The following is a 24,592-nucleotide window of genomic DNA, read 5'->3' on the forward strand; positions in this document are numbered from 1 at the left end:
AACCACACTTTAGAGAAAAAAAAAGCTACCAAGTTAAAAAGAGTAACGACTTACACAAAACACCTCCAACACTGGGCAGAAGTTGTTCAGCCCAGTGCAGAGATACCTGGTAGCAGAGAAAGTAAATGAATAAATAGGAAGTCCCTGTGAGCGAGAACACATGACAGAGTTATTTCCACCACACTAACCGGCAACTAAAGCCTCCTTGGGCCATCGGCTGAACCAGTCAATTGTGCATCCCGAAATGAGGGCAGGGAACTTCAAAGCTCGATTGCGAAACTTCTCTCCAACGGGTGAAAAGCAGAGCACAATGTGAAGGTTCCCTCTGACCCTGCTCATGAAATACTCATACAGGTTGTCATTAGTGGGAGGACGCTTGGGGTGCTCCTTTTTCATGACTGAGGTCAGGTCACTGCTAATTTCATCAATTTCATCTCGAGCAAATAAGTTGGAGACCTCAGAAAGAAACACAAGTATATAAATTCAGTATATACACACGAAACCACCAAAATATGTGCTCAAGAGATCCAAGTTTTTTTCTCCACTTGTGCTCTTAAGTTAAACTTTTTAAAATGAACTTAAAATTTTCAAGATGAAAGACATCGCGCCTTAATGCACTTAGATGATTCTGTGACTAACCGCAAAACCACCTAGCTAGGAAGAGGTGAATGGTCACGCGAAAAGCCCAGCCTCCTGAGGCTCCCTCCCACTCAGCTCATTTTTCATTTCAGTTTTTAAATGCCTGGTTACACATCTGACTGGGCGTTTCATTCTTTAAAAACCGAATGGAAAAAGCCATCCTCCCTGATGATTGCCAGATTCCTACAAACATTAACTCAAATTTCTAAAGAAAGACAAAAAAAATGAAGCTTTCTACATTGAACGGAATCTAGAGAGGCAAAGGTACGATGATAACTGAGCTCCTACCTCTCCTGATGATAGAACGTTGTTCATGTATTCCAAAAACGACTCGTCTTTAATATCGTTGTCTGTGAAAATGAATGTGACCCCTTTGCCTTGCTGGCCGGCAGTCCTGTATAGACCCTTCAGGTCTTCCATCAGATTTGTTGTGTTGTAGGATCTGAAGAACCATGATCATGTGTCAGACAGTAAATTATTCCCATAAGAAGGCAAGAGCCTTATACTGCATAACCAACCCAACCATGCTAGTTTCATTTCATCATATGGAGACATACTATCAATGAGTGTGAGTTAACTGATCCTTTAACTTCATATTCCACAGATATCGTAGTTAGTGCTTTGGTACACAAAGAACATCCCCCAATGGATTGTTAAGCCTGAAGCAAACACAATTTAACACAAGCAAGTACCGTTGGCATGCATATATATCATGTGTCTGTATACAGTGACCAGTTTGAAAATGCCTGTTGACAGGGGTAATATTTGCTGGATATAATGATTAGAAGATTTATAAAAAAAAAAAAAAACTAAGCACCCATCTGCAAAGGACATATTAGAAATTGCCTCATAGACTGAACAAACTAGACTAAATTGATTCAAGCTTTCATGATATTGGAAAGAAAAGCCAAATCCTGACCCACAGATCCCCTCTCATCTCTCAAAATCACTATTATCCTCACATCTTTGGATTCCACATAAAGGAGTTAGTTTCGAAGCAATCAGTACATTGTATCAGACTTGCTGGGAACATTTGAAATACGTCCTACCATAAACCTCCTTTCACTCCCCAAAGCAATCCTCAGATGAAAATCATCCTATAATCAAGAAATGCTAGAGCGGTCTCCACAGAGTAGTCCAGTACTGCCAAGAGTAGAAAAAAAATTTCATTTCTGGAGATGTAGATGTATTAAATTATTCTCTGTGTGTGTGTATGTATGCGTATGTGTATGTATGTGCATATATGCGTATATGTGTGTATGATGTGTGTGTGCATGTATGTGTGGGATTAAAACCGAACTAGGAGTACAAGATAAAATAGCCACTTCATCTTATTTTTAAAGATAATTAATAAATAACACCTAAACTTTTAATATCCATTTTAATAACCATAAACTAAATCTACAGTCATAGTCCTAGTGATGGTTTTTATTGCTGTGATAAAAAAAAATGTGACCAAAGCAGGTCAGGAATGGAAACAGAAGCCTTGGAGGAATATTGCTTACAAGCTTGCTCCACGTGGCTTGTCCAGCCTGCTTTTAAACAACATCCAGTACTTCCCACACGTGGGTGGCACCACCAAAGTAGGCTGGTCCCTCCCACATCAATTAAGAAAATGCTCTATAGACTTGCCTACAAGCAGGCAGGTGGAGGCAATTTCTCAATTGAGGTTCTTCTTCCCAAACAACTCAAGCTTGTGTCAAATTGACAGAAAATTAAACAGGACAATCAGATAGCAATAGTTTTAGAAGACTTCTCGAGAAACCAGGGCTAAGTGATCATAAAACAAAACTATTTTAAAGACTCGGCCTTCCCTTTAAAAAGAGGGGCTGGGAAGACATCACCATCAGTAAAGTGCTTACAGATAAATGTAACAGGACCTGAGCTTCATCCCCCAGAGCCCGTATTTAAAATCAAAATGAAATTGGGTGTAGAACTCCAATCCTAGTGCTCAGGAGACAAACTTGGGAGCTCTGTCACTTGCTGGCCATCCTGTCTTGCTGAACTGACCGCTCTGGGTTCGTGAGAAAATCCATCTCCAAAATCTAAGAATGAGAGCATTGAGGAAGATGCCAAAGACTGACCACTGGTCTCCAATGGGAACGCACACACACACACACACACACACACACACACACACACAAGAGGTAGAGAACAAGAGCAAATGAGAGAGAATGCAAATTTTATCTCATCCAGCTTCTTGACTAAAAGGGGGAAATTATTGTCCTCTAATATGACCAATAGCTGTGCATTCCAATTGGGGGGCTGCTCAGGCTAGCCTTGGCCACACATCTGCAACTTATGGAATTAAATAGCGTCTCTAAGGCTAAGAGAAGGTGAAGAAGGCCTTGCCTTTCCTCTCGTTGGTAATGGATCATTTTCCGTGTGACGTGCAGAGGAACCAATTTGTCACTGTGAGAGTTGTAGGTGTTTACTGAGTCATTGGGTTGCAGTAGGAGTTACACTTGACTAGACACCTGGATTGATTGCAAATGCTTAAGTGCAATCAATTCCCCTACACTGTCTGATGTCAAGCAATTCTCGGGTTCTCTGAACCCAACTGCAAGATGAACTATTGCTGCCTGACCTCCTAAACATACTTCTTTTGAAAATTTGATTAGCTCGGATATGCAAAAATGATTTTAAAACAGTGAAATTTTATACTAATGTTGATGACAAATGTATGGATCAAATCTTTTTTTCTGTGCAGGTTATCTGCTTCCCTAACTTGGCTTCTACACACGAACTAGAATTGCACACATGGTAACCAGGGCTATTTCTGTCATCCTACTACACATATTAAACAGTAATCTTTGGATTTATTCTGCAAGGAGAGTCCTATAATTCAGACCAAGTACGACAACCTTAGCTTGAATAACAGGATCTCCAACTCTAATATTTAATAACATTCAACCTCCACGCTAGCAGGTACAAATGGGTCTCCCTCAAAGAGACAGGCCAGTGGCATGGTTCATGCGGATGTCAAATGAGCAGGACTTCCTACCCCCCATGTCTGAATTAACTGCTAATGATTTCACCGCAACTGAACTCCCCAAACTGGCTTTATGAAACTTGGTTAGACTTCTGTGAGTCACCTCTACTTATCTCTTCATGTTAACTTTTCTCTTACTAATTCTTTCTACCTATAACACACACACACACACACACACACACACACACACATGCACACCTGACACAAGTCACCTGGAATATATATATATATATATATATATATATATATATATATATCCAAGAAGAGCTCTAGATTGCTAATAATATCCTAGATTTCCATCCTCCTTCATTTCTCCCTTCTCACTGCCACTCCTCCTGGTAATATTATGTCTTGTCTAGACCCTAAGATAGCTTTATAACTGTATCAGTTTTGTTCTTTCCATCCATTTGCTACACACACACACACACACACACACACACACACCCCTTTACTGGTAACCCATCAGTGCTTTCCTATTACTCTCTGGTGATATATCAATTCCTTACTGTACCTTCCAATGTCTCCATGCATTCCCATTTGTCACCCCACATTCTACACTCAGCCATATTTGATTCCTCCAGGCCAGCGGTCAAAAGTAATTTGCCTTGATGCTAACTTCAAAGAACCAATGCTTTTGCCTGGGAACTCCCAAACTGTTTTTCTTCTAGAATTCCTATTCATATGCTGCTGTAGAAACCCCTTCAGTAATCTTTAAGATATGAGCCCACTTGGGCATGGCCTCTTATACTATAAAAGCTGACATAAAGTGTATGTTCACCCTCTCTCCTAGCTCTGGATCAGTTCCTGTTCCCCATTGATGCAGAGGACTGTGATCTATGAGACTACACCTAAATAAATAACACTTCATTATATTCGATTCTGAGCTGGTGAGGGAATATTTTATAACTTCCATCTTCATCTGGTAACCACATGAATCCCAATTCCACACCTACAGGTATAGGCCAAAAAAGGCCCGAAAGTTCTGTGTCCCAGAAGCTCTTTCCCTCCCACCTTCCTGGTTTAATTTCTCCTACTAAGCAGTCTTTTGCCAAACCCCACCACACCACAGTAGAGCTTCCGTGTGGCGACTTGGCAATTTTCCAGGCTCACACAAGCTTCCCCTTGTATTCCCTTGGGCAGTGTTCAGTATCTACTCAATATTCAACAACTACTTTAGGGTTTTAGGTAGAAATTTTTCATCTGTTTTTCATTATATTAATATTGCTGAACTCTGCATTAACACTTATGATATATAAATGACTTCTAAAAGATACAAAGGATACACTTAATGCTCATACTACATAAAACATAAACACAAAGAAGCATTTGGTGCTCTGTAGTGAGAGCCTGGGCTGTTTCAAAGGCAGGTTACTAACAGAAAACATTCTGGTCCATGACAAAGGTTGAAAGGGGAAGACGTGTCAGTATTCAAGGAGGAAAAGCATTGTGAACACTATTGTGATTCTTGGCGTACATAAGAAAATGCATTCTTAACTGCTGGTGACCTCTGAGAACCTTTCTTCAAAATCCATTTCAGGGTAACATAAAAGCTCTTACCTTGTCAGAGTGATCTGGAAAGAGGTATAACCAGCAATGAAAGAAGCCAACCTTGTCAGGCTCTGTTTTCCTGATCCGCCCACACCAACCAGGAGGGCATTTCCCCGAGGAGTGCGAATGACTCGAGAGATCTATGACAAAATGTAGAAAAGACTCACATCTTCCAACATGTAAATTCGCCATTATATTATGCACTTGATTTAAAAGTGAGGCCAAATGCAAGTAATAACTGATGGGAGAGGGAGAATTAGCCTCTCCCTGGGATGAGACCTCTTATGGGTTATGTGATGGAAAGTGGTCAGCCCTGAAATCACACACACACACACACACACACACACACACACATAAAACGGATTTAGCATCTTGTATTTGTGTGTTTATATGTGTAATAATAATCAAAAAGAGGCTGTTGATTTGAAACATTAGAAAGAGTAGGAGAGTTCCTGGGAGGGATATATGGAAAATGATATGATTCAATTTTAACTAAAAATGTATTTTAAAAGTAATAAATAATTTTTAAGGCAAAATAGTCACTTGGAAGACAAAGATGACTCGAGGTCAGAATAGAGAGCCATACTGCTTAAGGGAATGGAGCACTTCTGAACCACAGCACTTGGGTTGCACCACTAGGTAGCAACTGTGGGGTGTGCCCTGAAGATCACACAAGGTACTGACATATTTCTGACTGTGGCTGGCTCTATTTACAAGGAGAAAACTAAAGGAGACTTTCAGATGCCCTTTTAGTATGTGCAATCTAAGGCAGCATGCTAGGGAAGACAGCAGAAATGTTAGAACAATGCCTGTCCTCAGAACTCACAGCATGCCACCGACCACAATACTCTCCACAGTGAAAATGCGTAGCTTAAATCAAAGGGAAGAAACCTACCTAAGATTAACAGCGACAATGGAAGGAAAATGTGTGTAAACATCCACTCTTTGACAAGATGGTGATACACAAGGCTTCTACTAAGAAGTGATAAAACATGGATCCGGAGTCTATATCACCCCCATCCCCAGATTCCCTCCTTGCAGTAGCTCATTAACTTAGCTTTCCTGGTATGGAATGATGGACTCCATCAGGCTTCCCGCTCCTTCTAGAGAGGAAACATCATAGAACTCTCCATGATCATTTTACTCTGTGCGCTGTTTCGCTCTTAAAATACACACTTCCTAGATTATTGCTATAAAAATTGCTTTTCTAAGTCCAACAACATGAGAGATGAAGGCTGAAGATACATTCCCTCTAACTCTGGCTAGGATCCCTGGGGCTTTGCATCCTGAAAAGATTTTACTAAGCATCCTTCCTCAAAATATTCTTCTATTAGCTCAGTGTGTTCCATTTCTACTTGGAATACCACTGGGTTTGCAGTTAATGTCCATAATTAGAACATGTGAAAAGGAGACTATGCTACCTTCCTCTATATGAACCTAGAACCTGACGAGAGAAGTGTGCTTCAGTTTCCCCAGATTTCTCCTCTCAACCTGTCTCTGTAACTCGCTAGCAATGGGTAGAGTGAGCTACCATGTGTCTCCCCATACCTTACCTTGGTGTAACTCAAAATGCCAAAACAAGACAAGTGAGGAGCAACCAGAACCACATTAGAACCTTCTGACTTCCCTCGCTGGCCACTTTAAAATGACAATCCTGTCTCTTTGTTTGATATGTATGAATATATTAGAGGCTTATGTAAATTTTATGTATTTGGTTTTAAGAAATCTTCATTGTATTTTTAGTTAGAATTGGCTAGGGTATTAAATTAACATCTCCATTCCAGTTTCTGGCACAGGATACATCATCATAACATTAGAAAGATGGGCATATATATGAACAAGCAAATAAAATGTGTTAATGCTAAAGGGGAAATGAAACACATATAATCTTGTTAAAAATCGAAGATGATAGGAGAAAGAGCATTCAAGGGAGACCCTTAAATGGGGCTCATTTTTCCAAGGTGTGAACTAAGATGAAGGTGTTCATGTTTTGATTTCTTTAGCAAATCTGTACAAATCAATGATGCCCATTGTGCCCCATGGCACTCATGTTCCACAGGGGAGCGAGACCTGAGAGAAGGAAAGGTGAGAATCTCTGAGAGGGACATCAATGACAAGGGGAACAAGAAACTCCAGAGAACTCACTGTCTCGGAGAGTCGAGGTCAGGTGTGGGGACTGAATTTAAACTAAGTCTTAAAAGATGGCTACAAGTTTAACAAAGAAGTTGGCTTGTTGGCTGAGCATGGAGGCTTACACCCTTAATTTTATCAAGAGAATAGAGTGATTGAGGCTAGTCTTTGATATATAGTTGACTACAGGCCAACTGAGTTACACAGCAAAGACCATATCTCCAAAAGCAAAACACCTGCCAGAGAGGGGAGGAAGTAAGGAATGAAGGAAAGGAGGGAGGAAGGGAGGGAGGGAGGAAGGGAAGGAGGAAGGGAGGAAAGGAGGAAGGGAGGGAAGGAAGAAGGGAGGGAGGGAGGGAGGGAGGAAGGGAGGGGAGGGAAGATGTTCAACAGCAGCTGAGACACAAATTCTCAGAGTCAAAGTCAGCAAAAGGACGGACAAGGCCCCATTAGGGTTGACGTAGGGAAATAGAAGGGGACGAGGCTGAAAAGTATTGTTTGGGAGCACACTGGGGGCTTGTTTAAAATTGATAATTTGTCAGCATCTCATATGTGAACATCTTCCAAGTATTTTGTCAGGAAAGATGGAAGTGACTCAAAGGAAGTATGTCTCCATGGATCTCAGAGTGAATAGATTCCCAGATTAGCAGCCCGGAATTCACACTAATGAGGAGTTCTGAAATCAGACATGTATAACCATAAAGAGTTCATTTTTTTAAATGATATATTAGGTAAACTGTTGTCCATATGTTTATTGAAATATCAGGACCTAGGTCATGATAAGCCATTGACAATATATATTATACTTTCACACACACAAAAAGATATATATATAATATATCATATATATATATCACTTGATAAGCCATTGACAATATATTATACTTTCACACACACAAAAAGATATATATAATATATCATATATATATCACTTGATAAGCCATTGACAATATATATTATACAATCACACAAAGAAAGATATATATTATATATAATATATTATATATATTATATTATATATATCACTTTGGTTTGTTTATTGTTTTTTAAATCTGGCAAGGCCTCTATCCTGCAAAGAACTATGGGCAACTAGAGAATGATGAGAGCGGAAGAAATAGTCTTCCTCCGGGAAGTACACACCAACTGGTTATCCAACACCAAAAGGTCAGTCCTGAAAACATACATACAAGTAATATTATTCAGACTGAACAGATTTATATTAATATCATATATGTATATAATAACAAATAATAAAAATTAATTAATTAATTAATAAAGAAAGGCCTTGAGTTTGAAACAGACCAAAGGGATATACTGGCGGTATTAGAAAAAGGAAAGAGAAGAAAGAAATAATATAAATGTAATACAATCTCAAATTTTAAAAAATAACATTAATAAAGATACATAGCACAGAGACATAATCTGTGTGCTTTTATGAGTAAGAGAGCTGGACCTCAGATCACAATCCATTTGAATGCAGATTTTACCTCCATCTATCTCTGACTCTGTCATGTACACACACACACACGACACACATAGACACACACACAAGTGTTAAGGAAGAGTCACTCTAGAACACAGTAAGGAATGCACAATTTTTTCTCAAATATTCTGGATATGTATTCCTTGACCAATTCCAAAGCAGCCAGGCTAAATGTTGAGAGCCAAGGAAAATACCCTCAGAGCTGAAGCACTCTGCCTGCAGTGGCATACTCAGATGGATAGAGAAAGGTTTGAAATTTGTGTTGTAAAACAGAAAATAAAGCAATCTCACAAGACCAGCAAAAATAAACTCATTATCAGTTTTAGTGATGGGCAATCACAGACCAAACAGCCAGTGTCTTCAGCAGACAGTCATGATGTCACCATTGGCAGGGATCATTCATTAAACATGAAGTGTTGGGCTTTTTTTTTTAATTTCCTTATTCTCCCTTTCTTCTAACTATTCAATATGGCAGAAGTTCTACTCTTAATGAAACATTCTACTTTTAACCAACTGTAAATTTGAAGTTCATGTCACACTATTATTTATATTAGGATTTGGAAGGACATTGAGTTTCATCATTTAGTCCAGACACGTGTCTCAGATTCTAAGAATTCACAGAGACACCAAGCTCGATCCCTCATGCTTCGGAGATCCTGTTCTTGAATAACTCCTCTGCCTTCTCTCAGACTTGCCTCAATCCTGCAGAAAAACCGTTGTCCTCATATGGAGAGAATCAACAGGTGAGCAAACCCCAATTCACAGAAAAGGCTCACGGGCTAGACTCTCAAACCCCGCTGCTCAGGTGCCCTAACAGTTAGAGGAGGAAACTTGTGCTTATGAGATCATTCTTCATGCTTAAACCTAGATGATGGAAGACAAGCCCAAATCACCTGTTTTCTAGCTGCAAGGATGTAGGCTGAGATGTAACCGAAGTCAACAAGGTGAGGAAATCTGTTAAATGACAACTCTAATAGCATAGATAAATTAGGTTGTCTAAGTTTCTAGATATATATTACTTCCAACATTTGAGAAATGAGCAGCTCTCTCATATGACAAAGTAGGATTCTACTTCCCTGATGGAATTCATTTTAACAGCACTTTCCACCTTCTCAAGATCAACTCTTTCTGCACTGCTTTGTCTTGTTGTTGTTTGATTTAATTTTTACAATTATTAGTTTTGATTATAAAATACATACAATGGCTAATCTTTATTTTGTAATTTGAATGAATTTATAGCAACCACAGAAATACACCTGTAAGTGTACTGTGGAAGGTCTTCTAGATTGGATTAATTGAGATAGAACAACCATCCTAAATCTAGACATCATCATGCCATAGGCTTGGGTCCTATACTGCATAAAAGTTGAAAGCCAGCTAAACACCAGAATTCCTTTCTACCCCCCTGCTTCCTGACTACAGACGCAATGTGACCAGCTACCTCAAGTTCTTGATACCATGACAGACCGTATTCCTTTAAACAATTAGCAAAAAAAGAAAGAAAGAAATCATCCCTTAAACTAATTTTTATCAGGTATTTGGTCATAGCACCCAGAAGAGCAGATGGTACATGCAACAAAATTTACTGTCATAACTAATGAAGATGTATAATTTAATATTATTACATATATGTACACTGTTGGGCAGCCATTAATACCATCTACTTCCAAATCTCTTTTTTCCTGCAAAGCTACAACTCTTCCCACTAAACATTGACGCTGCATTTCCTTCCCCATCCATCCTGCTCTCTGGGAATGACTAACCCGAGGACCTAATGTGTGTGAAGCGCTGTGGCGTTGCCTGCCTTGCTTACTTCATTTGATGTCCTCTGGGCTTAGGCATTACTTCAAAGGGTTATTCTTTAGGTGATGTAGAAATAAACAGACTTTGTTCTTTGAATGCAAATAAACCACAAACATCCTGTGTAGCAAAAGAAACACTGAGCCAAAAGCTGAATATCAACAATGAATAAAATTTTCACATTGCATATTGGAAATATACATGCGCTTATTTTAAGCCCATAATGTGTGACATGTTTCATTCAGCTTAGAAACTCACTTGGAATGGAACAATGAGATCACTTTTAAACTGAGTGTTCTCCTAGGAAGTGACACTGAAGGGGATTCAGGGTGAAACCAAGTGTCTGTCGCCTGTGACGCACGCCTTGCTGAGGCTACTGTACCTTGACTAAGTGGACCATTGCATCTGCTGAGGCTACTGTACCTTGACTAAGTGGACCATTGCATCTGTGAAGAACACCAGGTCCATGCCAGTGCCGCGGATGGTCTCATTATAGAGCTGGAGGAACACACTCAAGCGCTCTCTCAGGTGATTAAGGGATTCGATTGGCTCGTAAAGCTTCGGTATTTCAGCCTCAGGTTCTTCAGATGTTTCCCCTTGGCAAGAGACAGTAAATGTCTTCAAATCGCTGAACCTGACCACTGCCCAAATTAGCACACTCAAAGTGCTATAATTTAATGTTAATATTTTTCATCAAAATACAATATTATAGTTTTTAAGAAACAAAGGCAGACAATAGAAGAAGTATTGGGATTTTCATAATCATAGGCTTGGAGTTTTTTCTCTTATAGAAAGAATCCGTTTCAAGTGACATTTTTCATAAAATTTAATGATAATTCACAATTAAATATTTTATGTTAAAGATTATGCTAGAGACATGATCTTTAAGACTATTTAGGATGAAAATCAAAATAAATAGGGACTAAACATTAAAATCTTGAGAGGTCATGATTTTTTTTTCGGAGGAATTTTTAGGAGAAATATAAAGAAACCCTCTCATAAATGTTCAACTCAAGCTTCAGGAAATAAAGTGCTTTGAAGTCACAGGAGGTTAGACATTTCCCTGTGACCCTTGCCCTCTCCCCAGATGGACAGCTTGGCTTTGCTCCCCCAAAACCATAACCCCTCTAATCAATCCTGCTCAGAGGGTGTGAGACACAAGGAGTGATAAACATAGGACAGATTCTAGTCATTCTCCAAAGAACCTTGCCAGACTCCTGTGTGTGCTTGACTTGATTTACAAGAAATGTGCCCACTCCCTTCCAACTGCAGAGGATGAAGAGGTGTCCACTTGTAGTTGTCACTGGGAAACTTTTACAGAATCACACATTTCGTTACCACACAAATCAGAGATGCTGCAGTCATTCTCAACCATTTAGAAGATACAAGTACATTAGCCTAGGATGCCTGGGAAGTCAGTGATGGCCTTAGCTCCCCCAGCCTTCCAGCTGTTGGGATAGCAGGCTTGTGCTGCCACTTCTTGCTTACGAAGTCCAAAGCTTTATGAGTGGTGGGCAAGCTATATATCTGCCAACTGAGCTATTTGCCCAATGCCAACAGCCCTTTAAGTACGAAATTTGACCAAAAATACATCCTCAGTTTAGAAACAGTTTTGAAATAAACAATAATGCTCATTTTAAAACCAGTAAGTTTTGGTGTGAAATTCCGGGCATTGTCCGTTTTCATCGATAAAAATGACAAACCTCTTCTTTTCATTGAACCAACCCCAAAAGGCTGACTCATGGCACTCATTTCTTCTGTTACATGTGCAGGGTGTCTCATAGAATTCGGGTGACCTGGGTAAGGATAATCACTGCCACTCTTGCTGCCTTTTCCTAGACAGTGACTATGACCTGCAGTTGTCTACAGATCCCATAGAGAATACTTTATTGATCCCCCCAATGCCTATGATGGGATAGTCACATTTCTATCTGCAAACAGGAAGACAATGAGGGTCAAAGACATTCAGCCAATCAATACTGAATCCTTTTCTGTTCCTCTGACAGATTACAAATCCTGGGCATATTCTGCCCTACTGAATGTCTCTATTCAGTGCTATATGCAAGCAGGTTGTAAAGGTAATTCACCTTTAGGAACTGCAGCCCTGAAAGTGTACAGCTCTTCTACCATCAGCTCTCCCTTTGAGGATCTTTTGGAGGACTTCACGTTCCTCCTCGGTAGTTACCTGTAGCTTCCGGTGCATCCCTCAAGAAATCCACAAAATAAGCATCAACTCCACAGTCCACCACCGGTGTTTTCTCTCCACCAAACTCCTCCTCGACCAAACTGACTAAAGCCTTATCAAACCACATGACATCACCTGATGTGGTGAAGCGGTCGGCTATCACACGTTTACACTCATGTTTCCACAGCCTGAGCAGTTCCTGTTGAAGGCATAAATTGAACGCATCATTAATCCCGACTGAGCCACAGTTGAGATTTCAAATAATGATACTATAGAGTTTCATGTCTCTGGCTTTCAGATCAGATACACCACTTTAAAAATACATTCAACATGTCCATATTTAATTTTAGTTGATCTTATTCAGGTAAATAAATAGATATTGAATTTATTCTTTTTGGTCTTAATTTTTAAAAAAAATATTCCCAGATTTGAAAACATTACAAATTTATCGGATCAGTCAACGAACTAACTGGTGTTACGTGAAAAGTTCTTTGTTATTAAATTGGTTGCAATGTTTCCTTTCATGGGCCATTTATAGTGTAACGTACAATGTATGAGAAACTCTTATATGTATGCAATTGATATCTACAAAGGCATATTTAATTAGCAGAAATAAAGAAAGTTTGTTACAAATATAGATCTGGAATATATGAATGAAAAAATTCAGGGACCAAAATCCACTGGTAGTTGGAGAAATTGATTAGACAACAGTCTGATTCTAGTCCAAGAAAAATATTTACTGAAGTTCTTTATTTGGTTTAAAATACTAATAGAAATTTCTTACCTTCCAAGTCAGGTTTTATTACTAATGAAAATAAAAGCTATTTAGTTTCCAGAATATAAAAGTTTCTGTTAAGAAAGAGTTTACTATAGCATCAATTGCTAAAATTGTTTGTGTCGACTTAAAATAAGTGACCAGAATAGCTCCTGAAAAATAGCAGATAAGCATCACATTTCCACAATTCCATTAATTTATTACTAACACTAAGAGAAAAAAAAAACTCGAGAGCAGGCCAGATGGTTCAGAAAGTAAACACGCTTGCCATGAAAGCTTGATGTCTTGAGTTTGACCGCTGGGACCTATGTCAAAGTGGAAGGAGAGAACCTACTCAACAACCTTCTGACCTGTACATGGCTACCATGGCATGCTTGTCTTTGTGTGTGCGTATGTGTGTCTGTGTGTGTCTGTGTGTACATGCACACACCTATACAGGCATAATAATGGTAAATTTTAAATTTTATAAATCAACTTGAAATATTCACTATTGCTAAACTCAATGATAGAGGAAGCCATCACGAGGTTAAGACCAAACCTTGTGCTGGGGAAATTCCCAGTGATCCACAAGGATGACCCCAGTTAAAACTCTTAGCCACAGTGGAGAGGGTGCCTGAACTGACTTTTTCCTGTAATCAGATTAGTGACTACCATAATTGACATCATAGAACCTTCCTCCAGTAACTTAAGGAAGCAGTTGCAGAGGTCCACAACCAAGCACCAGGCTAAACTCTTGGAGTCCAGTCCAAGAGAGGGACAAAGGATTATATGAATAAGGGAGGGGTTCAAGATTATGATGAGGAAACCTGCAGAGACAGCTAATCTGAGCTCCTGGGAACTCATTGATTCTGGACCTACAGCTGGGAAATTTGCATAGGACCTAACTAGGCCCTCTGCATGTGGGTGACAGTCCTGTGACTTGATCTGTTTGTAGGCCCCCTGGCAGTGGGACCAGGATCTATCTCTGGTGCATGAGCAGGCCTTTTGGAACCCATTCCCTATGGTGGGATGCCTTGCTCAGCTGTGATACAGAGGGAGGGGCTTGGTCCTGCCTCAACTTGATATGCCAGGCTTTGTTGACTCCCTATGAGAGGCCTTACCCTTTCTAAAAAGTGGGCAGGGCGGCAGTGGGGAGGAGCAAAGGGAGTGGAGGTAGGGGAAACTGTGGTTGTTAAGTAAAACGAATAAAAAAATTAAAATAAAAGAATGGATTCAATAAAATACTGATTTTGAAAAAAATAGTTAGCCAGTGTGACTGCCTATTGGGAATGTCTGGAGGAGAGATGAGGGGACATAATAGTGAGCCCTTATTTCCCACCAATATTTGCTACTAATTCCACCCTCTGTTTTTTCTTGTCACTGGCATTCCTGATGCCAGTCGCCAAACTATATCCCCAGCTCCAGAAAGGCTGGGGAAGTGGCCACCTGTGACTTAGCCTGAGCACAGGGTCTTGCTCTGGGGGGAGCAGACATACTGGATTTTTAAGGTATTGTTCTAGCTTGAAGGAAACTCTTACCACATGGGAACTGCCACATCCATATACATCCACAAGTACTCTTTTCGGGGTTTGTATCAAATGAATTTTCTACTCTGCTGCCTCTTTTTAATTGCAGCAGAATGAATGCTACTTACTTCATCTAGTTGCAAGGAAAAATCAAGGGTGATTAACAACAGAATGGTTTCTTTTCCCTCTGATTGCTTATTTATACATATAGTTACACTTTTTTATATATTTATTTATTTATTATGTATACAATATTCTGTCTGTGTGCGTGTCTGCAGGCCAGAAGAGGGCACCAGACCTCTTTACAGATGGTTGTGAGCCACCATGTGGTTGCCGGGAATTGAACTCAGGACCTTTGGAAGAGCAGACAATGCTCTTAACCACTGAGCCATCTCTCCAGCCCTAGTTACACTTTTTTAAGTTTAAAAAAATATCAGGACTATTAGAGATGAGCATAATATGAATAAAAATAAACAATGGTGTCTTCTGTTCTAGACTGTGGTGAATATTGACCATCAGCTTGACAGGAACTGAGGTCACTAGAACACAGTCCCATTCCTCGTGGGGTCATCTAGAACTAGCCAGTTGGTGGAGCTGAAGGAGGAAGCAAGCTCAGTGCCAGCTTACACTGCTGCCTGCTTCCCGACTGGGATGCCACGTACCAGATGCCTACACTGTCACCATGGCTTCCCCACTAGGATAGTCTATACCTTCCAAGAAAGACCCAGAATAAATCCTTTCTCATTTAAGTTGCTTTTATCAGGGTATTTTATCACAAAACTAGGAAAAGAAACTAACACATACCCTCTTAGATAATAATTCTGTTCATTATATCCTTAAGTATAAATTAATTTAATTGAAAAATACAGCTCAATTTTTCTAATGTAATATTTAGAAGTTTTTTTCTTAATGATGTTAGTCGGACTCAAACAAAAAAAATCAATAGTATACAAAAGGATTCACACTTTTTTCAGACTTCACATAAAATCAAATTTAAATGTTTAGATAAGAAAATAGCTATGTGCCTGGCGGTGGTGGTGCACGCCTTTAATCCCAGCACTCGGGAGGCAGAGGCAGGCGGATCTCTGTGAGTTTGAGGGCAGCCTGGTCTATAAAAGGTGATTCCAGGACAGGAACCAAAAAAAAAAAGCTACAGAGAAACCCCATCTCGAGAATCCAAAAAGAAAGAAAGAAAGAAAGAAAGAAAGAAAGAAAGGAAGGAAGGAAGGAAGGAAGGAAGGAAGGAAGGAAGGAAGGAAGGAAGGAAGAAAGAAAGAAAGAAAGAAAGAAAGAAAGAAAGAAAGAAAGAAAGAAAGAAAGAAAGAAAATAGCTATGTGAGTTGTTTTTATGTCTTAGGTATCACGTACGCCTGTGTCTTTGATGACCTCTGAGGTTATGTTCAGCATGCCCTGCCAGATCCTGGAAAGGTCACGAAGGTTGAACACATAGTGGAATTTTGCAGGTGTAGGGAGCATCTTCACTTTGGTCATCTGCCACAGGCGGCGCGTCAGGGGCACCAGCTTCGTCATGGCATCTCTCACTTCCTCAGAGAAACCCCGCTGAGAGCAGTAGTAGCCTACCCCAATCACCCCTGAAAAGATAAGAGAGCCAAGCAGTGCAGACAATCACATCAATTAATGGTGGATTGATTTTTTAAATACTCAAAAACTACTGATAAGTTTAAGTAAGTCAGCATTCAAAATATCAGAGTGTTGACTCAAAAATACTGCCAAGGAACTGGAGAAAAGCTGTTCACTGGCAGAGCATTTGCCTAATGTGTGAAAAGCTCTGGATTCCACCTATAGTAGAGTAAAATTATAATTATAATTATTATAATTGCTATTTTATATTATTATTAAAGAAAACAAATATCACTGAAAACATTAGATATACAATTTAGTGTTATTAAATAACAGTGATAAATATATAAAATTGACTTATAAAGATATAAGTGTCCTAAATCCTCTATAGTTTCCTCTTCTGTTGTTGACTTTCCAAGCATTATAAAATAATTCCCTTATGTATCACATTTTTCTGGCACCAAAGAATAATTAAAAGTGATAGTAGTCACTCCTTCTCATCTACTTTACTTTCCGCAAGTTGAGATAATTCAAATGTCATTTGGTCTCCAAACCTTCCCACTGCTGTGACTCAAGGCAGAACTCTGTCACACTCTCCTAGCCTGGGGTGATGAGATGACATTTTATTCTGCCAGAAATTAATTAGGGTAATCTTAATGAGTTTTGTGTCAGTGGCAGTTTCAGAAACTGTAAATTAATACCTAACAGAAAGTTGTTCATTACTTCACACTTTTTTTTGCAAAGAGTAAGTCCAAAGGAAGTAAAAAGATATTTTCATTGTTCAATTAAATAGTACTATATAAAATAGCTATATATTGAGCTAGTAGCTCTTCAATCAAATTATCTCTGAATAACTACATGTTTAATCCATCAGTAATTTACTACAATTATGTTGACTACTCTGATTGTCGGATGGAGAATTCTTATCTGTTCTGTACACTGTCATTCTTATGGCAAAATATTCATTGTTTGTATTCTTAACATGTTCTTAACCAAAGAATGTATAGTGAATACATAGGCCGCCCATGGGAGAACAAGTTCATGTATATGCCATGTTTAACATTCTTGCTTGGGAAGCTAATAACAGCTACTTAAATAATTAGTAACAATAATATTAACAAAGAAGAAAATACAGACTGAGGTCATCCACCTCCATAAATACCTATAATAAATCATTGTAGGAAATAAAATAAAATAGTAATAAGGAAGCAAATTAAAAGGCCTCCTGTGCTTTGTGCTGCCCTCTGAGTAGACACTTGCTGAGAGCAGGTGGCCCTCTTTTCCCTTTTGCCTCTAACAACCATCTTACCAAAGATTTTGTCCATGGAAGCTTCTGAAGGCAAGGTGCAGTTGAATATGGAGAACTGCCTCTTCAGTCGCTGTGGTATGTCATTGCGTCCACCCCCAGGATGGATCATGGCTGCCAAGAACTGGATGTCTACAATGCTAGTAAACTCTCCAGGTTTCTCTAGGTTATAGAATCCATTTTGTTCCATCAGCTGTCGGACAATCTCATTAGTAACCTACGGGGGGGGGGGGGGGACTCAGAATTAAAATGCCATTCCTCAGATGAAGAAAAGGCTCAGTGAGTAAAGTGCTTGATGCTAAGGCGTGAGGACCTAAGTTCAGATTCCCCGGCACCCACATAAAAGCCAGGTGTGATTGTGCACACCAATAACTCAGGTAGAGACAAGCAAACTCCAGGTCCTCAATGACCAACCAGCAAGATGATGAGCCCCAGGGTCAGAGAGATCTGTCTCAAGAAAGCTGGAGAGAGGCAGAGAAAGCCAACGGATGCCAACCTCTGGCTTCACAACCACTGTTGGAGAAGAGTGCATCTACACACGCCACTCACAGAGGGAGGAGAGGAAACACCGACAGACCACCCTATTCCTAGCATGGAATTCCTTAAGTTTCTCTACAGAAGAGAGTTTATTGGAACTCAGAAACTGCGTGCTGAAGAAACATAAAAAGAAAATTTAGTCCTCGAAGAATAAGTCAGCCACAATTTACCAAAATAAAAATATACAGTCGGTTCAATATACCTGATCACCCCATTCGTTGATTACCGGCATATTCAAATCATCAATAAAGACAGCCATCTTCTTCCCTGCAGGAGGACCATACGTTGTGCCCATACGTTTATCCACATAGCTCTCTATTGTCCTCTATTAAACAAGAACACCAACAGAAACACCTGTAAAAGTCTTCCCTAAGACATGGTCAGCTACTGAAAACAAGCAACAAACCAAACTATAGCCTTTCAAATGACAGTAGTTACTTCATTATAAAAGGCCATAGTGTCCTCATTCATTCTGGCAAGCTAATTAGTACCTATATTATTTTGCATAATATTTACAGCCTTTAAAAATCTGGTTTCATCTACGATTTAATGAAGTTCTAATCAATGTAAATTCTGAGTAGATGATGGTCTTCTGTCCATTTATGAGGATTTTTCTTTCATTTCCCTGTGCCTATACCAGTGATTCCTAACCTCAGTTCTGCAAAAGTATTGCCACAATCAGTGATATTGTTAAACAGCGATATTACCTAGTAGGTTTAAGTCCATAGACTGAGCTGCAAAGCCTGCACTTAATTTAAAGTGGTTACAATGCCAGTTGGGTCCAGTAGCCCTATATGCCCTGCTGTGGGGCAGATGCAACCACGCGAGTCTTTCCCAAAACAGCATAGAGAACAAAGCCCACTGTCTTCTCATTCATCCGCACTCCCCAATGGTAGGAGAGGAAGTCATACTGTGCTGTACAAATCCAAGGCAGTGTAAAGAATACTGAACCTCTTAAAAGGAATCTTTGAAAGAGTGGAGTGGTTGAGAAAGATCCTGGACTCTTTTATTTATTCTATGGGAATTTTTATCGTATTCTTTTCTAACTCCAAACTTCTTCCAGCTGCCACTCCCTACACTCCCAGCTTCATATTCTTTCTCTGTCTTAAAAAGAATCTCTGACTCTCACCAATGGCCATGGTTTATTTCCACAGTGGTCCACTTAAAAATAAACTGTTAAATTAAAATATTACTGGTAATTTCCATCCAAAAAATAAACTATCAAAATTCACCCCTTACTTGGTTCTTAGTGACTGGGTCTTTGCCTTTATCTTAGGACTTCCCAGGTGACAAACTATAGCAATAATCATTTGTGTTTTTCAATCTCAGCTTCTTTTGTATTGCTGTTAATAAATACCAGCTGCACTTAAGTTAAAATAAATGCATAGAAGCCGGGCGGGCGATGGTGATGCACGCCTTTAATCCCAGCACTCAGGAGGCAGAGGCAGGCGGATCTCTGTGAGTTCAAGGCCAGCCTGGTCAATAAAAGCTAGTTCCAGGACAGGCACCAAAAGCTATGGAGAAACCCTGTCTCGAAAATAAAAAAAAAAAAAAAAAAAAAAAAGCATAGGCCAAGTAACTGCAATTTAGCATACATGAACAAACAAGAAATTCAAAGTTCTTCAACTCTACAAGCTCAGAAATTCTGAAGTCCTCAAGTTATTGCTGCAATTGTAGCATCAATTCGTGCATGTAGGTAAATCTCGTTAGAAGCTGTGCACATGCCAAGAGAGTGAGAGCACACTGAAGTAAAAGTGAATTCTCCTATCCAAAAATATCTTCTAAAATCATATAAAGAGTAAAACAATTAAAATTATTCTTTAAACCACTATATAACTATAAAATACACTAAAATATAAGGAAACGGCTATAGATTTGCCTCCAGAAATCTTCAAAGTAATTGCAAATTGTAAGTTTCCATCATCGCTTTAATAAGCAACGGGGAAAGATGAGAAAATGTTTTCATCGTTTTCAGCAGAAATACATGTAAATATATCACAACTCATTCAATTACAAAACAAATCTCCCATGAAATTATATGATAGAAAAGAGAATTACATATTCCCCTGACATAAAAACACACTGTTTAATGCACTAGTTTAAATTTAGCTCTGCTTTTCAATGAATTTAAATGCATAAGCCAATTAATAACCTCCAGACAGCCCCCTATGGCAAAGCAGAACCTCCCGGACATCCCATGTCTATTAATGAGAACTCTTTGTCATGTAAAAATTTTATGTCTTATGGGACCATGTAAGAGCTAAAACTCCATAGGTGGGATAATTAGAAGAATACAGAGTAAGAAGCACATACCTGTACCTTCTCCCTTATCATTATGACCTTAATTTTCTAGATAGCAGGAAATGATAAATGCACTACATATCATAAGAAGGGTTTTGCTGATATAAACAGAAAGAACACAGAAACGTAACAGTTTGTGAATGTGGAGCTATGTTGTTAAATTTCTAAGATTCCATTCCACCGTATAATTTTCTAAAAAATTTCCAAGTTAGAAAAACCTGCTACTACAGGTTTTTTTTTCTGTTTACACTCCCTAGAGATATGACCCAAAACATCTCCCAGAATATGCAACTCCCAGGCACTGTCCAAAATGCCTTATGAAAACAAATCTTAGATTAATGATCTTCCAGAAATGCTACTGTCTTCAACCAGCTGTTGAGTATTAAAGATCTTACATCTCTATTAGAAGGCTGGATGCTTCTTTGATAATAAGTACAACAACTGGAAGTTATAGTCACTGTGGCTTCACCTTTTAATCTATAAAGGTCCTAAACAAAATTCTGATTCCATTGTCTATCTGTGCTTCATTGGAAACCAGCGTTACCTCCAGGCACAGAAGTGAGTTTTCAATAGTTGGAAACTAGGTGATTAGAAAACCAGTAGGCTTAGGAATGGAGTGAGGAAATTCCTCATCCTTCCATCTACAATAAGAGACCTAACACTTAGTGCAGTTTGGTTTTCTAAATAAACTTCTCAGTAGACAATTTTGTCTTCATAGTTCCAAATATCATTAAAACATATGCCAACACCTCTCATACAGAAACATAAAGTGGTCAGTTCTTCTATTATCCTCATTTATTAGAGATTTCCTAAAGAAATCACACCTTTATCCTCAGCAATTTATAGTCCTTACATTATATCTTAAGCAGTATTTATGGCATGAGCTAAAGTTGGCATTATAGATGTGTCCATTTCTCTAGCCAGAAAGAGAGAAAACCCTTTTGTTGGAGGAGCTCTCATTGATCAAAAAATTGTTCATTTGGGAATCACCATTCATTCACACAGCTGTCCTTGTGAGTGGGACATGGCATAAGTCTGCATAACTTGCAGGGGGTTATGTAACAGCTCTCTCCAAGCTTAAAGTCATAAAAAGGTTAAGCGACTGCTTCTTTCACTTATTAGCTTTGTGGTTTTCATCCATCTCTTAATATTTCTGAGCCCAGAATCCATATAAACACGTATGACAGAGAATTAAACCTAAGTGATATATATAAAAAAACAATTAGAAGCTTAAAGTCATTATAAAAATAATATAAAGTTATTTTATTATTTCAATGTGAATGGCATTCAAGAAATTGAGTCATTTCTCATAAATATCACATACAATTAAATTGAAATATAAATCTACTCACTTGGTTTCTATCTACATGTGATATATATCTAAAAGTTATGAAAACTGAGAGGTTTTGCTCTTTATTTAAACATCTACAGCCTAATTAATAGAATCTTCCTACTTTGTTGTAAATTATTGAAGCAGAGATAGTTTGCTATATTCAAAAGACATTAAGATAGTTTTTTGAAAGAGATCAAACTTTTTAGAACTTCTCTTAATTTTCATTTTCTTCTTTTCACATTTTTGGATTACTTAAATCACAAATATATGAATCAATAATTTTAAAAATGGGAAAGAATAAGGTAACTCTAGGTTAGGAGAAAAATGGGTTGTCTTCTAAAGAATATAAACAAATTCTCTTGGACAAAATGTAATTGGGGCTGAGTATAAAATTTTTATCCAAACTAAACACTTTGGATAGCCTTAGGGAACATGATTAATTGTGAACAAGAGACAGTATGTGCAAACCTGAGTGTCCCAAACAAAGAGGGACATATAAACATATAAACCTCCCACTGGCTGGACCACACGGAACTGTCATGAAGCAGCCTGGCAGGACCAATGTCCTCCATCTGACTGTGCAGTATCATGGCAGCCAACAGGAGGTGGGCAGTAGCTACCTCCTCATCTACAATTTCAATTTGCTTGGGATTCATATAAGTGAAAGACTAAGAGACAAATGCCCTCTGCTGCGTTGGCTCTGTGTAGACCGAATGTTTGGAAATTATAGTGAGAAAGTTAATTAATTACAGGAGTTTGGTTAATTGAAAGCTTTTTCAAACTAACGAGTCAGCTTGATAAGAAGCGTTGATGGTCAGCAGTCAGGTAGGCCTGGGCAGAAAGCAGAGTAGGTGGCGCTGTGGTGTTTCTGGGCAGGAGAAGAAACAATGATGTCATGAAATAACAAAAGACAGGAAGCTTCCTGTCCTTGAACACTGAGAACATGGATATTCCAGTGATTGCTTGCCAGACCCCTATGTCCACGGGAAGTAGGCGGGAGGGGAAGGGGAAAGTACAGCAGGTGATGGGACCAGGCTCTATGTGTGTGTGCATGCATGTGTGCCTGCGTGCGTGCGTGCGTGCATGCGTGCGTGCGTGCGTGTGTGTGTGTGTGTATGTGTGTGTGTGTAGGGCAGATATATATGTATAGTTATATGTCTATTACTAGTCTAGGGTAATTCAATATTCTGTTCCACATCCATACAAAAATAATAATAATACAAAACACCACTGCTGAGTATCTTCAATTTGGGGTTGACATTTCATCTAGAATTCCATGCCAAGACACTGTATAGATGTCATTTGTTTGCTGAGGGCTAGTCAGTATTGGAAATTTCATCTCCAGCAGAGGAGTATGATGAAGTTGACAGTCTTATTTAGAAATTCAGTCGGTAGTCCTAGTGTATTGGTGCTCTGATGTGACCAATTAAATTAAGCAATGAGAAGTCATGAATTACCCATGCCTTCAACAATTTTCATTGATCTACTATTTTGATTTCAATAAGCAGAGAGAAGCAAAGTTCATCAGAAGCAAAATTTTATGAGCTTGTTTTTTCATAAATATTTGCCTTCCAGTTATACTTTTTGAGAAGTATCTTTTTCAAATTTTATTAATGTTCTAATAAAAAATTAAAAATTTTAAATGAATAGGGCCATTTTTGATGAGGGTAAGATGTGGTTCACTGTAGTTTTATTTGTACTTTGCTAATTCCTAAGTATTTTGAACACTTTTCTTCATGTTTTTATGTCATTTGCATTTCTGTATTTGAGAAGTGTCTGTTCATGACATTTTCCCATTTTATGATTGGGTTATTTGGGATTTAAACAACGGGATTTTTTGCATTCTGAAGTATTTCCCCATCAGATGAGTAGGTGGCAGAGATTTTCATGCAGTCTGTAGGCTCTTTTCACTTGATAATTTTCTGTACAGATATCTAATTTCATGAAATCCTGCCAGTAATTCTTTTCCCCTGAGCTATTAGTGTCTAGTCAGGAAGTGATTCTCTGTGTCTCAGGTTTAAATTGGTTTTCCTACACTTTCCTACATTTCTACACAAATATTTTAAACACCACTGAGGCCTGTGGCACATTATTTGCCCACCTTTTTCATTAGTTCTTGGAGAATTTATTTCCCCATAATTTAAGATGATATAGTATAACCTAACCAAAAAGAGAATTTATTACATCTGAATGACAGTGACAATAGAAGACAGTATTAGTGTGATGTCATGGATGCAGAAGGTCTGGCAAGGTTCCACAAACACAGGAAACGCCTCGAGCCTGCAGGAGTGGCACAGACCTACACCTGTGAGCGAGATCAAAGGCAGTACCTGGAACATCAGTGGAGTGGTCGCCGAGGAGAAGTTCAGATTCTTGACCATGTGACTCTCAGGGTCATATTTTGACATAAACCCTTTGATTATGACTGTTTTCGCTGTCCCTTGCTCACCAATCAATAGCACAGCCTAAAATAAATT

The 24,592-nt window shown here is 38.8% G+C and overlaps 1 protein-coding gene across 7 annotated transcripts in view; it reads right to left on the minus strand.

Annotated features, from left to right (window-relative positions):
• Positions 1–24,592, minus strand: part of Dnah5 (dynein axonemal heavy chain 5) — a 239,260-nt gene that overhangs the window by 69,282 nt on the left and 145,386 nt on the right. For all 7 annotated transcript variants that reach the window (XM_050144813.1, XM_050144816.1, XM_050144812.1 and 4 more), the window contains exons 47-55: positions 24,446–24,580; positions 18,684–18,806; positions 17,948–18,161; positions 16,426–16,649; positions 12,778–12,976; positions 11,016–11,188; positions 5,189–5,319; positions 928–1,081; positions 189–456 (exon numbers count right to left, since the gene is read on the minus strand). In XM_050144813.1, the coding sequence (XP_050000770.1) occupies positions 189–456; positions 928–1,081; positions 5,189–5,319; positions 11,016–11,188; positions 12,778–12,976; positions 16,426–16,649; positions 17,948–18,161; positions 18,684–18,806; positions 24,446–24,580 (1,621 nt within the window). The remainder of the gene's footprint in view (positions 1–188; positions 457–927; positions 1,082–5,188; positions 5,320–11,015; positions 11,189–12,777; positions 12,977–16,425; positions 16,650–17,947; positions 18,162–18,683; positions 18,807–24,445; positions 24,581–24,592) is intronic.

This window comes from Alexandromys fortis, unplaced genomic scaffold, assembly GCF_014885135.2.
Source record: "Alexandromys fortis isolate MF-2015 unplaced genomic scaffold, M_Fortis_MF-2015_v1.1 scaffold_52, whole genome shotgun sequence".
Lineage (NCBI taxonomy): Eukaryota > Metazoa > Chordata > Mammalia > Rodentia > Cricetidae > Alexandromys > Alexandromys fortis.